This window comes from Oncorhynchus keta, chromosome 29 (assembly GCF_023373465.1).
Source record: "Oncorhynchus keta strain PuntledgeMale-10-30-2019 chromosome 29, Oket_V2, whole genome shotgun sequence".
Classification (NCBI taxonomy): domain Eukaryota; kingdom Metazoa; phylum Chordata; class Actinopteri; order Salmoniformes; family Salmonidae; genus Oncorhynchus; species Oncorhynchus keta.
Window position 1 is genome coordinate 45,297,252 of NC_068449.1, and position 16,938 is coordinate 45,314,189.

The window sequence follows — 16,938 nt, forward strand, 5'->3', positions numbered from 1 at the left end:
CAAAACTACTACCTTATAGACACAAGTGTAAGGGGATAAGAATATGTACATAAAGATATGAGTGAGTGATGGTACAGAGCGGCATAGGCAAGATACAGTAGATGGTATTGAGTGCAGTATATACATATGAGATGAGTATGTAAACAAAGTGGCATAGTTAAAGTGGCTAGTGATACATGTATTACATAAAGATGCAGTAGATGATATAGAGTACAGTATATACATATGAGATGAATAATGTAGGGTATGTAAACATTATATTAGGTAGCATTGTTTAAAGTGGCTAGTGATATATTTTACATAATTTCCCATCAATTCCCATTATTAAAGTGGCTGGAGTTGAGTCAGTGTGTTGGCAGCAGCCACTCAAGGTGTGCTAGATTGGGATTGGGGTGAACCTAGAGGACGGTAGCTCTGCAGGAACAGGGTTAGAGAGCCCTGCAAGTTAGTAGATTTGCAGCAGTGGATACTGAATCGCATTTATGTTCAACTCGTACTTCACTCTGACCAGTAGGTGGTGCTCGAGTTCCTTGTGTGATCTACTGCCTGTGGCCTGAGTACAACACAACACGCTCCATCCTGAAACAACCGTTAGCCTATAGGCACTTGGGGCGTACATCTAAAAGACTTTGATAAGGATAAGAAATGTGGTAATGGTCCCACCTTGCCCTCTGATAGGCAAGCAGGAATTTCTACCACATTACTTAGCTCTCTATGCAGTCCTCTCAGATTTACAAATGCCTAGGAGCTATGGGGAAGTGCCTAGGGAGTAGGGGCTAGGGGAAGTGCCTAGGGAGTAGGGGCTAGGGGAAGTGCCTAGGGAGTAGGGGCTAGGGGAATTCCCTAGGGGCTAGGGGAATTCCCTAGGAGCTATGGGGAAGTGCCTAGGGAGTAGGCTAGGGGAATTCCCTAGGGGCTAGGGATTAAGGGCTAGGGGAAGTGCCTAGGGAGTAGGAGTTGTTTCAGAACAGGGACTTCCTCTCCCACTCTGAAATGTCCACCTAATCCATTTTGACCACTCAGCCAGATACCAAGCGGTGATATTATCCACTAAAGACTGGTTGCACTGAGAATTAATTTGACCCCTCAATTCTAGGTCCTTGTATTTCCTTTCTTCCTCAAAGTCCAGCCATGTTGCAATGGGATTTTGGGGGGGCCTCTGTGAAATCTTACAATTAGCTCGACGAGATCTTTCATTTCCTGATTTGGATGTTGATTACATTGCAGTCTGGTAGGAATGCTGCTAACTACACAGACAGCTTCTGAAAAATAAACTTTGGTTTGAATGTACAGTCTTGGGTTTATTTTAATGGTGAAGGGAATCATTTGTGTTTTTTTGCAATATTTGAATAAACAATTTAATACAGCAATTCTTTGGATAGTTCCCTCTGCATAGAGGAACCACTGAAATTCTAGAATCAATCACTTCTAGTGGGCTACAGTATGTAAACGGACACCTTTCATTGTTTATTATTATCCTTTATTAAACACATTCTCTTTTACAACTACGACCTATAATGATGTTTTAATGTCACCGTGGATGTCTACATAGTGGAAAATTGGCATCTCTGTTTTTGTGTTTTTAAAAAGGGACTTCTCGACGGAGCAAGCAGTTTGGAACCTTTCCAGGAAACTACGTCAAGAAACTGTAATGATGAATCCGGTCCACCCCCGCACCCTCCTTACTTGGACCCTTCCATCTCTAGCACAACCCATATTGGACACAACCAACCCGGAGTAAAGTTGCCCCCAGACACTGATTTGGGTCACTTTCCCCACCAAAGGTTAATTAAGGTTAAGATTGGGGGAGGTGGAGCTGACCCTAGGATGACCCCACTATGTCAGGTCATCCAAGAAGCCTTGCTCAAGCATGTGCGACAACGTCATAAAAAAATATTTTGTTTTAGCTCTAACTAGCCAACTCTAAAGGAGACTATTCCACTAATTAAACGATTATTTTCTAAATGATCAAGAAGCGGTAGAAGAAGATCCATACTTTTGAATTCCTTTCACCTCAGATACTGAAGGAAGGGTAGCCAAACAAGATGGCCACCTTTAAATGTTGACATCTGCTTTTATTTGATTTATTAGATATATTTTAACCCAGTAATGTAATAACTTGCATTGATAAGTTGATTGTGTAACATTCAGAAAGGTCAAATATGGTAAAGATAGAGTTAGAGATGCCAAGTAAACTGCCACTCAGGATTGCCTTGACGTCATCGTGTCAGCCATCTTGGTTTTGGACATGTTTTTTCCCCCTTTTTCCTCAGTGTTAAATCGAGAACCCCCTCCCCCCTCCCCCTAAGTGTATTATCTGTAATAGGGGGGCTGGTTGGTATTTTCAGAGCAGTATAGGACATTGCAACACATTTCAAAGTTTAATCCTTTGGCAAATGCTCTTATCCACAGCAGCGTTCAATAAGCAACATGAAACAACCCCAGCGTTGTTAGTAAAAAATCTTCTTCAGAAATGTTATACACCAACACAGGAACACTCACCTATTTCCCCTAGTGAAAATGATGACGCACGATACCCCAAAGTGTTGCTGGATACCACGGGATAGGGTAAGATATGTTTGGAGGCAAATGCATTGATATTGAAAGCATATAAATACATTTGCAGAGCCTTCTATTTGCACCGGAAGGCTCTGGATATCTGCCCTCTATGGGCCTACAGTCAATTCCAGTTTCTCATTTTATAGTGTTTGCAAACTCTTGTATGGGCGAGTTATTTCAAATGTGGAAGTGGCAATCGTCGATATTTTATTTTTTAGCCCTTCTGTTTGAACAATTACAGTACATTTTGTACTTTAGATGGGAAATAATATTTATAGATTTGGGATTTTATTGATCGATGGACTTGGCGGTTTATCCTTTTTCTCACTTGAAATGTATGAGTACACTACGGATTTTACAAGTGAGAGCTAGATTGGATTGTCGATAGGGCTTTGGGAGTTTGATACCGTTGGAAAAACATATTCAAAAGCAACCCGTTTTCCCACTTTTCTTGTATGTGAAGATATTTATAGTGGGAAAAGTATTGAATATTGATAGGACGTCATTTAGATGTCTCCGTCCATAAATATAACTTTGGATAGAGCAACATAAGTTTCTCAGCTTACTTTGTGTACTTTCTTCTAGTTGAAGTGGCCTAAGGTAAAGTGTGCTTTTGGCTCATTTCAACCACAGCAAAATCCCCTTGCCATGTTTAAGATAACGAGACAATAGCCTACATTTGTTCCCAGTCAAGTCTGACATTTACTTTTGTCAATATACAACAAACCTTCAGGTGTCAATAACACACGCCTCCTTTTTGAAATGGTGTTATTTTATTCTATGACGAGGTTTTCTTTAAGATCGCTGTTGAATCCTGTATTAGGAATGACATTCATTGCCTTTGTCCAAATGGGATGTTTTACTTCACTCTAAATGAATATAATGAGAGAAGCGGCGTAATTTGAATTATACAGTTATCTTCCTGGCGTTGTTTTTTTCTCTAGATCATTCTGACGGCGACCTTTTTACTGTCCGGAATGAATGAAACGATTAGTGTCAATGCAATAGCTTGTTACAATGTATTTGAATAACATTTGTTAGGCATACTTTTTGTGTTCAATGAATGTGATTTTAAGAATTTATTTTGCCTTTTTTTTTCGTGTGTAAATGAGTATGTATTCACATAGGAAGGACACTGGGGTCAGAACAATTGTTTAAGCACCTTAATATGTAATTACTTTATTTTTGGTTTCTGTCTTTGGTTGCTTTTGTTCTCGTTTATTTTTCTCACCACCCCCTTTTCATTCACTCTTCCCTGGGTCGTGTTCATTAGGGACCAAACAGAAGAAAGCTGACTACCTGGACATGTCAAATAACAAATGCAAATGTTCGTGTTCTGTTGCAAACGTTTCCCGTTGCTATCCCTAATGAACACTACCCTGGCATGTGAGAGCACTGCGTGTCTGTTGGTGCTGTTTTTTGTACGTCTTTTGTATGGAGCTGTAAATCGATGACATGATCCACTGCTTTATAAACTCTTATTTTCTCACCCACCATCCGTTTCGGTTGCCTTTTCTCTTTTCTCTCACTTTTTCACACCACCTTTTCCTACATCCACCTCAATCGCCCCAAACAGCCATACAGTATGCAAAAAAATATATATATATATATATATATATATATTTGTAGTGGGTTACACTACTTTAAGGTGCTCTTTATGAAAGGTAACTTAGTGTAAAGTGGTACCTTGTAGTGTTATAAGGGATACCCGCTCTGGAGAGCAAAATTTAGTATAAGGGAATGTACGTTACCCGTAATTGAATGAGGATAGAATGTAATGTTTTAAATATTTATAGTCTATTTCTAGTCTGCCTTTGTTACCACTTTCGGGGACTTTAAAGGTTTTGGACTGAAGACGTGGGCTTTTGGAGGATCCCGGCTCACATTGGAGTGGTGTATATTGAATCAGAAAGGGGTGCTACAAGTGCATATTTTTAGGTTTGTCCGAATGTGAACTCAAGTGGATGCATTGCAATGACATTCTTATTTACAAGTCTTTCTACCAGTCTTTCTGCTTTTATTTCACGATTTCTGGGTACTATATTCCGAATAAATTCTGCCTGATAATTTCTGTATTTTTCTCTCTTTGGAAAATCTGGTAAACAGGCGGACTCATTTTCTCACTGGTGTGACGTGGTTATACAGTAGTTATGTTCTGGTGTGGTCCACGTAGGAATGAATGACTATGCAATTAAGCTGTATGTATCCACACACACAAAAAAAAAACATTTGCCCCAGGATACTTCAACTGGTGACGATCATGGAGGATAAAGACAAAGGAGCCCTCTGTTGCTGGGTAAATCTGATTTATTGACGGGACAAACAAACAAAAGGCTTATGTTTTCGGCATAAATCGTCTCCCATCGGAGCCTTTTGTTTAAGCTGGGCTGTAGCGCGTTTGGGTATACCTTTGTTCTATTGGTAAACTGTGTGTATATTCCAGGAAAGGTTCAAGTTCACGCTGCCCCAATATGTTTTGGACTGTATAGTTGGACCAAGACCATTTCAAGTATTCTATGTGAAGTGGGTACGTATTTGGAGACGTGTGTGTACACTCCTTCTACAGACACGCACCATCCCAGACATCCTTTATTTGTGTAGGAGTCAACTCCTTCATAAAACCTGCCCCCATGGCAACTGTACAAACAAACCCGGACTGATACGTCTTGAGGGAGGTATGTTAGCCATTTCAGGAGATCGACGCCGAAGGGAGAATGAACGACTTTAAATGTCATCATAATTGGGCTTGTTTTTAAAAAATGGCCATCCATTGTTTTGATTGGCTTTCTTCCTCCCCATAGACGTTATGAAAACAGACGTTATGCTCAGAGGGAGGGCTGACAACTTCATAATAGGTTAGCTTGTCTTGCTTCAATGTATACTGTGCGTTTACATTGTTGTCATGCACATATACACATAAGAACTGCTTATGTTTTGACGGATGACTTAATTGCATTAGATATTTTTGTAACGGTTTCTGTTATGAGTGCGAGAGATTAAGAAAAAATGCCTCCACTAATGGTTATGCAAACGCCTCCGACCTCGTTTCTGTGTGAGTGAAACGTTAAGAATGGAGATTGGTTCGTGTCCAGATCACACAAAAAGAAAAATAACGAGAGATCTCAAATTAAATGAAGAGTGCTCTGGGACCGCTAAAGATCAATCGGCCCTGAGCGAGGAGCTGCGCCTGCAGACCAAATAAGGGCAGGAGCAGCCGGACAAGAGCGTCAGGCGGAGTGGGGGACCCAGTCAGGCTCGCTGGCAACCCGGGGACGAGGAGCGACGAGTGGGCCGCACGCTCACAGACACTGGCCCACCTCCACTCTTCCCCTGGATGTTCATACAGGTGGAGCAAGAGAGCGAGACGAAGCTGGAGAAGGATGACGCTACACGAGTTGGCTGAGTTCAAGTGTAACAGGTACAGTATCGTGTTCAGACAGAGCTGCTACATCCGAGAAGGAGGGGGAGAGAGAAAGTGATAGAGAGCGAGACCAAACAGAAGTAAAGGAGCACGGGAGTAAGTGTCGCCAGCCAAAATAGGAAAAAGAGCGAGAGGGAGAAATGCCTCTGGTCCTGAGTCGGGGCCAATGACTTCGCTCAGGGGGTGGGGTCCCCCCTACACCACCACCCCTCCGCGAGTTTAAAAGGGTACACGAGTAAATCGTCCCGCTGCTCTGTTTCTGAGAATCCGGCTGTGTTTGGGACACACACACACACCAGTGTACTTCCAGCTACAGAGACGAGGGACAGAGAGGGGGACATGCCACTGGATGTTGTCCTAAATGGCCCGGCCCCGTGGGGGTTCCGACTGACTGGCGGTAAGGACTTCAACCAGCCCCTCACCATCTCCAGGGTAAGAGAGTGTGCCTGATACTTTTAGACTGAGAAGACTGACAATGGGTGGGGGATTGTGTGTTTACAGTATGTTTTGCATGTGTGATGTGTGCTCGAGCATCTTTTGAGTGAGCCTGGTGCCAGGTGTTTGTGTGGGTGAGAAGGACGCAGTAGTAGGGAGGTGTGTGTGTGTGTGTCTTCCTACAGAGAACACAAATGGTCAGATTATACTCAACCGTTCCACCATTGTATACTGAGTGTAGGGGATTATGTTGATCCGCTCTGTTTTAGCCTATGGTGTGCGTGTGTCTCTCTCCCCTTACTGCCGCCGTACACAACACACACACACACAGCCTCAGCCATTCCCTAACAGCCTTAGATTCATACAGTGAAAGACCACTGGATTGTGAATGTGTGTTTTAGGGTTGTGTTAAACCATGATACAGCAGGGATCTTTCTTATGTGGTGGAAGGCTGCGCGGCTGGGGGAACACACACACACACACACACACACATGTACGTGCGTGCGCACACACACCCGTGTTCCAGTAAATATCTGCAGCTCAGTTGGAAATAGCTGTTTGCATCATCTACTAGGATACGCACGCACGCACGCACGCACGCACACGCACGCACACAGCAGCTGAATGAACGCAGGCTGCTGGGAATGGGTTAATAGCTGGCGACCAAAGTGCAGTCTCCTGGGTAGGCATCTAGCTGGAGTTATTCAGAGAATGCCCTTCATTTTGCTCAAGTTAAGACATTCAACTGTAGGTGTGTGAGAGAGATCATCATCATGTGTTTGTGTTAACATTGTGTGTGTGCTTGTATGTGTGTCTGTCTGTCTCTGTGTGTGAGAGTGTGTGTATATGTTGTAGTTCTGTATTTTAACTTTGGCAAGGGTGCGTGTGTGTGTGTAACCATAGGAGTATCAGTAATCCCTGTCGTGTGTCTAAGTTTAGGCCTGGCACCAGGGCCGGGAGCTAAAAGAGTTACCGGTGAGATCTGTGAATCATTGGCCCCTGATGGCCACTACACACCTGTTGTGTGAGCAGAGAACCCGCAAGCTGATGAAGGGGAGGGAGGCTGGCGAGAGAGAGGGGTCAAAACTGGGGTCTCGACCATGATGTCAGACAAGTAGGTAGCTGGTGCCCCTAACCACAGATCTAGGGTCAGATTACCCCATCTCCAAGCCTAACCTTAACCATCAGGGGGATATATATAATATATAATAATATATGCCATTTAGGGATGCCATTTATGCCATTTAGGGATGAAGTACAATCTGACTCCGTTCGTTGTTTTTCAATCTTTCTCCTCGATTGATTTAAATCCCCTCATGTACCCTTGACCCTGTCCGTTTGTGCCTTTTGTATGTTCACGTATCCCTTCACAATCCACCCACTAGACAAGCTCTCATCACTTTACTCCTAACCTCTCACACAGCAGTCGTTGATCGAAAGCTTCTTAAACCCTCTCTACGTGGTCTTTACTAGCTCTCGTTCGAGGGGCTGTTCGCTTGCAATGAGATTTAGCCACTGGCACATTCCTCTCGCTCGCAGAGCTTGAAACCTCGACCTTGTCTCGGGGATGTCTTCCCAGGCTGTTAAAAAAAAAAAAAAAAAATGTAAACATCCCCTTCTTCGGTTGATTTTTGTTTCCAAGTAAAAGCGTAAACGAAACATTATTAATTGACGTCCATTGCCCGGGTTCCAGTAAACGAGGGAATCCAGGACGGATGACGAGTGACGTTTAAATTAGCTGCGGCCGTGCCTGTTTGGCTGGGACTGGAAGCGGAGTAGGGAAGAAACTAGGGGTTGTGTTCAGTGGTGTGTGTGTGTGTGTACCGCATAGCAAAATGAAAATGAGGGCTTCTTATTGGACAAGTTATGGTCGTAGCTCCCCGTTTTCAAACCATTGCTTTCTCCCTCCCGAACACAACCCAGGGGTCCATCCATGCAGGAAACTTTTGGAGCTGCTCCCTATTCGCCTCCTTGCCCTCCTTTTGGCCCTAACCCTTCAATGTCTGCAGATCTGAAGAGTCTGGATGGGTTCCAGTGTAATGGAAGACCTTTCCACCATATTGATTTCACCTTACAGATCTGCAAACGTTTTTAAAAAAAGGCCAAATGACGGGTTTCGGAGCGATTTGGGACTGACTGTCGGAATGGATAGGAGAGTAGTAAAAATGATGCACGCCACAGGGAGATGCAGATGGTTGTCAAGGAAAATGCCAAAGTTTGAATCGTGTAAATCACTCATGTTCCCTCCGCATCCCGTGACTCTCTCCTCCTGGGTTATTTATAGGCCCGTGATCCAAGCTTCAATGTAACGTCTCCCCTGTGAGAACTACAAGTTGCGCCTGAAACGCAATATGGTTCTCTTCCACCAGAGAGGAAAACCCCATCAGAGAGAGAGCGAATGAGAGAAAGAAATATTGCAAGCGGTGAGAGACAGAGGGAGATACACACACACACACACACACACACACACACACACACACACACACACACACACACACACACACACACACACAGAGAAAGAGAGCATTTGAAGTAAATGGACGAAAAATAGGGAGTATTTTGAAGTTAAAACCCCGGCTACTTTTGAGGTTTTAACTTCAATTGCTCTCTCTCTCTTTCTCTCTCTATATTTTTACTATTCTCTCCCGTATGTTACTCGTTACCACTTATAAAACCCAATCATTTCGACCCGGCTCGTGTCCGTGTTCCGTCTGTAAACTGTCAGTTGGCAGGACGAAACACGTGTTTACTTCGTCCACACAGAGAGATGGGGGAAATAAACAGTTTGCACGAGCTCAAATACCAGCGAGGGCAAATGACTTTATACGCAGAGAGAGAGGTTTACTTCCTGACTTCATACACAGAGAGGTTTCAACCATGTACTCTGGAGGCCAGGACACTGTCAAGTAGACGGCTACTAAAACAAACCGCAAACTCCCAGCAAATGTATATTTAAACTTTTGCAACAAAATCGACTTTTGAGTTGGGAGTTTTGGTATTGCTTATTAATTAGCATGAACATAAATAGCATATAGTTGTGGGTTGTTGTGCACAAAATCCAGCAACACAATTGGGCTGTCAAAAATGTTGCCATAATTTCATGAACAACCTTCTCCCAAATCTATATGCAACGTTGTGGCAACGAGGTGTTAGGAGGAAATAGAATCATGCAAATCTATGCTTTTATTAGAGGTTCTATAGACCAGAAGTGCTTAAAGGGAGTCTGCGTCACTAGAAGTGGGCCTACAGTTAACCTAATGGATCAATTAGGCCCAAAGAGGTTTGTTCAACTACAATCAGTCAGATAGATGAGGTGGCACTGATATAGAGCGGGCCAACCTAACTACAGGCGGATGATGAGGTGGCACTGATATAGAGCGGGCCAACCTAACTACAGGCGGATGATGAGGTGGCACTGATATAGAGCGGGCCAACCTAACTACAGGCGGATGATGAGGTGGCACTGATATAGAGCGGGCCAACCTAATTACAGGCGGATGATGAGGTGGCACTAATATAGAGCAGGCTACATTGTGTTCATTCATTATATATACATAGGACAGTACATGCCATTTGATTATGATGAAAGAGAGAGATGGGGAAGTGATGGAGGGTGGGGACAAGGGAGGAAGGGATTGAGATGGAGATGGCATGCTTGTGTGGTGAGGTAAGAAGGATTATTCCCATGTTTGTGTGACTACGGATCCACACATATGGCACACATTTCTGCCTGGCTAATAGTAGATTATTAACAACCTTACTGATCTCTCTTCTCTCTGTCTCCGTCTCTCTCCCTCTCCTCTCTCTGTCTCCGTCTCTCTCTCTCCGCCTCGCTCTGAATAATCGGGTTTTATAAGTCGTACTGAGTTATATATGGGAGAGAATCGTAAAAAATATACCTTGGCAGCAGCCGGGGTTCTCACTTCAAGTTCTCTCTCTCTCTTTCCATCTCCCTCTCTCTCAGTTCAGTTCACTTTCTAAGTATAAAAAGTGAAGACGTTTGCTTACTTCACCAAAGTAACCGAAGACGACACTAATAACGGCAACCATTATTAGAATCATTTGTGACAATTGAATTAATAATGATCCATCTCTGTCACCCCTCTCGTTCTCTCTCTCTCTGGGCAGATCACTCCGGGCAGTAAGGCGGCGGTGGCCAACCTGTGTCCTGGTGATGTCATCCTGGCCATCGAGGGCATCCCGGCGGAGGACATGATGCACTGTGAGGCCCAGAACAAGATCAAAGACTCCATCTACCAGCTCATTCTCACCGTCCAGAGGTCAGGGGTCACACTGTGGGACACTCACATACCGATACAGACACGCGTACACACTCACCTGATACTTACACACACACTGGAGACATTCACGCACACACACACACACACGCACATTAACATACACACACACACACACTGACATGCACACATTGCTGCCCACCCCACATAGTCCTCTCACGTAAACACACACACTGACAAGCACACACTTACACGCACAAACTAATACACACACACACCTCACATAAACGCACACACACACTAATACTCACGTGCGCACACAGTAATACTCTCACAAACACACATACCCAAATACACACACGCCTCTCACATAAAAGCACACACCATACAATAGAGATGTATACAAACATCAGTGACACAAGTGACTACCAATGGGTGTATCCTATGACACACATAGCTAGTCAAACACACATTCACGTTTGACTATCTACAGAACTTACTGTACTTGATGGATCCCAAGATCGCTTTAATACCACATAGAACGTTCCATCTTATGTAGAATGTTCCAGAGCTGGAAAAAGACGATTTCATACCAAAGAACGCCAAGAAATGAGCTACACACACCCACTCTCTAATACAGACACACTTATACATGTCCACGCACATACTCGCACAAATTCTCTTTCATACACACACACACACACACACACACACACACACACACACACACACACACACACACACACACACACACACACACACACACACACACGCTTTTATACTGTTCACACACCAAAGGAAGTGTATGAAGTTGGGTTTGATTTATGAGTGCTCAGTGTACTGTGGCCCAGCTGCCATGTAAAACCAATGTTTGGTCTGTGGTTATAATCGTTTCACCTGCGGTCGAGGGAGTTGACAGTAAACTCTGTTTGATCATGACCTGTTTCTTGTTCCCAGACCAGAAACCAGGCTTTGGTCGCCTCAAGTCACGGAAGACGGGAAAGCCAACCCGTTCAAAATCAACTTGGAGGCTGAGCAACAGGTGAGCGATTCCATGACTATCTAATTAGGGGGGGGGGGGTAGTGTGTGTATTTGTTGTATTTGTGTCTACACCTGTTGGTGTTTGTGTGCGTCAGAGAACATCACAAAAGGCCTCCTTGTCTTTTTCTCTCTCTCTCTCTCTCACTCTCACTCTCTCACTCCATTCAGGAGTTCAAACCCATTGGTACGGGTCACAACCGCAAGGCCCAGCCCTTTATAGCTGCAGCTAACATCGATGACCATCGTCAGGTGGTGAGCACAGCCTACAACACCCCCATAGGCCTCTACTCCTCAGGCAACATCCAGGACGCCATGCATGGACAGATGAGGGGCCTGGTCCAGGACAAGCCAGAGGGGTGAGTTGGCTGGCTGGGTTGGTGAGATGGTCGGTGGGTTGATGGGTGGTTGGGTGTCTGTCTGATTTCGATCTGTCGTCATGGTGACACCAGTATTGCTGTGTTAGCTTCCACTGTCGTCTTCTCTGATAGTTTCTGTTCTAAAACACGTTAAATGTTATGTCAAGGTACTTTAAATATATACCGTGCATTGGGAGATTATTCAGACCCCTTGACTTTTTCCACATTTTGTTACGTTACAGCCTTGTTCTAAAATGGGTTACATTATTTTTTCCCCCTCATCAATCTACACACAATACCCCATAATGACAAAGCAAGAACAGGTTTGAAAATTACAAATAAAAAACGGAAATATCTAATTTATATAAGTATTCAGACCCTTAACTCAGTACTTTGTTGAAGCACCTTTGGCAGTGATTACAGCCTCAAGTCTTTTTGGGATTGACGCTACAAGCTTGACACACCTGTACCTGTGGAGTTTTATATATATGTGTGTGTGTGTGTGTGTGTGTGTGTGTGTGTGTGTGTGTGTGTGTGTGTGTGTGTGTGTGTGTGTGTGTGTGTGTGTGTGTGTGTGTGTGTGTGTGTGTAAAAATATATATATATATATATTACACTTTATTGAGACATTATAAAAATCGGAGGAGGATATAGAGAGTCTTGTATCCTCGTTTTTCAGTTCCCAGGAAGTCATGTGGATCTCATTAGCCTAGCTAGCAGATATATGGGGTGTCACCGCGGTGCATGTATTACCCAAGCACACAGGAATGACTTTTTCCCTGGCTTGAGCAGGAGCTGTTTCTGATAGACAGACATAAATCATGCTAGCCGAGGTTCACATCAGCCTACAGTGTACAGTTTTCAGTACAGCAGCTCTTCACTGTTCATATTTTGATCAAGTGTTTCAGTAGAAACCTTTGAGTACTTGTAATAGTGAGGTCCTGTGACCACAAACTGGTTGAATCAACGTTGTTTCTACCCATATGTATCAAGAATGATCCACACTTGGAGATAAATACATGACAACTACTAGAAATAATAAAACAATATGAAACATCTAAGAAACCAGGCCTGGTATTTATAGCGTTTTTTGAAAAGGCTTTTGATAAGGAAAGGCTGTATTTTATTTATAAATGCCTGGATTTTTTCAATGTCGGTGATTCTCTTATGAAATGGGTAAAAGTAATGTATAGCAACCACAGGTGTAAAATGGTAAATAGCGGTTTTGAATTGTCAAGAGGAGTTAAACAAGGGTGTCCGCTTTCACTATATCTATTCGTTATGGTCATCGAAATGTTAGCTATTAAAATCAGATCAAATAACATTAGAGGATTAGAAATCCAAGGCTTAAAAACGAAGGTGTCCATGCATGCCGATGACTCAAGTTTTATATTAAGTCCGCAAGCTTGATCCCTGCAATGTTACATTGAAGACCTAGATAACCATTCTGGACTAAAACCTAATTACGATAAGTGTACAATTTTACGTATTGGATCTTTAAATAAATACAACTTTTAAAATGGTCTGACAGTCAAGTAGACATACTTGGTTTTCATATCACAAAATATATAAATGAAATCTCCACGATGAATTTCAATAGAAAACTGCAACCATGGAGAGGGAAATTCCTGTCTATTTATGGAAAAAATGCACTGATTAACTCCTTAGTCTTATCTCAGTTTACTAGTTTACTTATGGTGCTGCCTACTCCTGATGATTCGTTTTTCAAAACATATCATATTTAGCTTTATCTGGGATGCTAAACCAGACAAGATAAAGCGTGCCTATCTTTAAAATGAGTATGAACATGCAGGGTTGAGATGATTAAATATAAAAGCACTAAACCTCTCTCTAAAAGCTTTACTTATCCAAAAGTATAACTTTAACCCGAAATGGTTCTCAAGTAGATTACTAAGAAAAGCTCATCCATTGTTTAAAAATGAAATTTTTGCCTTTGTGCAGATTGCCTTGTCTCATTTTCGATTAATTGAAGAAGAGAAAATATCCCCAAAACAAGCATTGTAAAGCTGGCTACAATTAAAATTTCATCCCCCTGAAAAGATAGAACAAAAAATATTTTGGCTGAACTCAGATGTACTGGTTGATTAAATACCAGTATTTATGGAAAAAATGTTTGAAAAGGGGATTTTGTTTTTAAATGATATTGTAAATTGGAATGGTAGAGTTATCATAATTATATGTGAAGGTCTGCTCAATCCAAGATTACAACCAAATGATTACAGCATTACCCCCAAAATGGAGGAGGCAGGTGGCAGCGGGAGGAGGTAGGGAACTGGTCTGTTTTCCCAATATAAAGGATCAAAACTGGCAGAGGAATAAAAATAGCATAAATAGGAAAATAAACCAGTTTCATTTGAAGACCAGGATGTTGATAGCTGAGCCATACAGATTGGAAAAAAGTTGAAGATATTTTTGATGTATGGATTCTATGGTATGAGTTGATATATAATACGAAGCTAGATACAAGACGTTGTGCTTTTCAGCTAACATTATTGTACCGAATTCTTGCTACCAACAAAATGTTGAATATTTGGGACATACAATCATTGTAGCTCTGCAGATTTTGTTGTGAGGATACAGAATCAATAGACCATTTATTTTGGTATTGTTTTTGCGTGTTTCTGGTCTCAGGCTCAGGAATGGCTGCAAGTGTGTAACATTGATTTTTTTTTAATCCCTAGAAATGGTATTGTTGGGAGACCGAGTCAGTCAATTACTGATATACTAATATCTCAGTAACAGTATTTATCTTCAACTCACAATCTGTGGATTCTATTCGAATATATAGATTTCAAATTGTATGTTAAATATCACAGCATAGTTGAAAGATATAATGGTGTGTAGAAATCCGAAGAGGGTGGCGAGCAGAGATATGTGAGATAAGCTGTGGGATAAGCTGAGGGTTGGGATGTGGAATTGGAGACAAGTAGGAGTGGAGTTGCTGGGTGGGGGGATATAATGACCGTCAAATATAAAAGTCAAACAATAAAGTCCAAACAAAACAAAAAGTCAGTTTGAATGACCCTGAGGGGCAGTGTTCTTACAGCTAATGCATGTTTGCCTGAGGCTGATGACACTCTCATTCAAATACACACACGTGCACATACACAGACACAGGTAAATAGTGCCATACATGTACTCAAACATATTCAGTTGGCATATTTTGTTGTCCTTGATGTCTTCTGTTTTTTGTGTTGTTTGGCGGGGGGGTGTAATAATTACATTTTTCTTGGGGGGGGTCTCGGATGGTTGAGGGGCAGCTCTTGGGGAACTGTGGGGGTATCTTGGAGGGCTGGTGGACTTGCGATTGGGAGCTTGGCCGGTGGCTGATAGGTCGCTGGTTCTGGTCCCCGTTTTTGACCTTGTGGGAAATCTGTCAACGTGCCCTTGAGCAGGGCGTTGGCGCTGGTTCCTTCTGTGGGTCGCTCTGGATGGGAGTCTGTTAGATGACTGAATGAGGAGGAGATGTTGAGCTGATTCACTGCAAGCATATTGAATATAAAACATACAATGTAAAAAATATAAAACATACAATGTAAAAAATATATTTATACACAGTATTTCAGTGGAGGCTGGTGACTTGGAAAATTGAGGAGGATGGGGGACCTCCAGTATAGGCATGGAACACACAGAGACCACAAAGTGTGTTTAAAAAATCATCAGAGACTAATTATTTTAACCTAAAGACATTTATAGTACAATATTATGAGGGATGAGAAGGCTACTTACGGTGTTGGAAAGGGGACCACAGCAGTGATTGAATGAGGGTATGAGGCATGAGTTGATGAGGTGTTCAGAGGCTTGACCAGTGCAGGAGGACACGATATCACTGAGAAGACAAAAAAACAACAACACAAGACACTACACAGGTAGACAAAAGAGCTAAGAAAGAGTTAGCCCAAGCAAGGAGTAAGATCTTTGATGTGTTAATGGGATCGTGTAGTATGTGATTGACTCTACATACAGTAATGAGAGGAAGTTGATAGGGGTACTCAGTGTTTGGAAGGGAAACGTTCAAGGTGCCAGTGGATGAACGGTCACATGAGACATCATGTAACCCAAGAAACGTTCCTGAATAAAGCCCTGATCATCCACATACCTGACGATAACTGACAGCTTCAAGCAGAATGGTGGCACCATAGAGCAGTGGAGCAATTTTTACCCCCTAGGGCCTGGAGTTTTTCCTTATATGTTAACCTAACTAGGAAAACTCTGGACCTTATAAGGTATGACAATTAATAATCAGTTGTAAAAAGGTTTTATATGGGCTATGATGGGAGCAGTTTTTCTTAATCAAGTCACATGTTGTTTTTTTTAAAAACCTCTGTATTTAGACTAGATTAGGAGGGGGATTTCCTCTACCCAGACACAGACGACAACTGATAGACAATATAAATCACGGGGCTGAGCTTTATGCATGTTTGCATCATGCAGGCCTATGCAACTGTAGGCCTTGTAAAAATAAAATAAATGACTCACATCTGCCATTATGTTGATTGATTCATTCCAGTGAATAATTTTGGATTCAAAACATATAGGCAACCTAGCCAGCCCAATTTTGAATATAACCAACATGTTGTCACTTTCACAATTTCTCCTGACACACAAATGGACTATAAATACATAACGCTACCAATTAGTTTACCTTGACCAGATGGACAGGGCTCATAGACTCTGTATGCAGCTGCTCTAATTCGTAGCCTACAGTTGATCAGACAGAACAAGTATTGTTTTCAACCCATACAGCAGATACCATACAGCATGTAAGGTTTCTAATGTTTAGGCGTAGCCTGGGATGCAGAGACATTTATGTCATGAGTTTTTGCTAGTGTCTGTCCGAAGTGATTATGTGTTATCATCTTTGCT

The 16,938-nt window shown here is 42.5% G+C and overlaps 2 protein-coding genes across 4 annotated transcripts in view; both read left to right on the forward strand.

Annotated features, from left to right (window-relative positions):
• The window catches only part of LOC118362958 (sorbin and SH3 domain-containing protein 2-like), an 87,469-nt gene extending 83,416 nt beyond the window's left edge, over positions 1-4,053 (forward strand). The window contains exon 26 of the mRNA XM_052486634.1: positions 1,591-4,053. Coding sequence (XP_052342594.1) covers positions 1,591-1,652 — 62 coding nt within the window. The 3' untranslated portion in view covers positions 1,653-4,053. The remainder of the gene's footprint in view (positions 1-1,590) is intronic.
• The window catches only part of LOC118362959 (PDZ and LIM domain protein 3-like), a 29,481-nt gene continuing 14,201 nt past the window's right edge, over positions 1,659-16,938 (forward strand). The window contains exons 1-4 of one of the 3 annotated variants that reach the window (XM_052486637.1): positions 1,659-2,568; positions 10,544-10,695; positions 11,611-11,695; positions 11,864-12,051. In XM_052486637.1, coding sequence (XP_052342597.1) covers positions 2,521-2,568; positions 10,544-10,695; positions 11,611-11,695; positions 11,864-12,051 — 473 coding nt within the window. In that variant the 5' untranslated portion in view covers positions 1,659-2,520. Of the gene's footprint in view, positions 2,569-5,232; positions 5,978-5,998; positions 6,413-10,543; positions 10,696-11,610; positions 11,696-11,863; positions 12,052-16,938 lie in introns of those variants that run through there. The other 2 variants (XM_052486638.1, XM_052486636.1) reach the window with 2 other exon arrangements.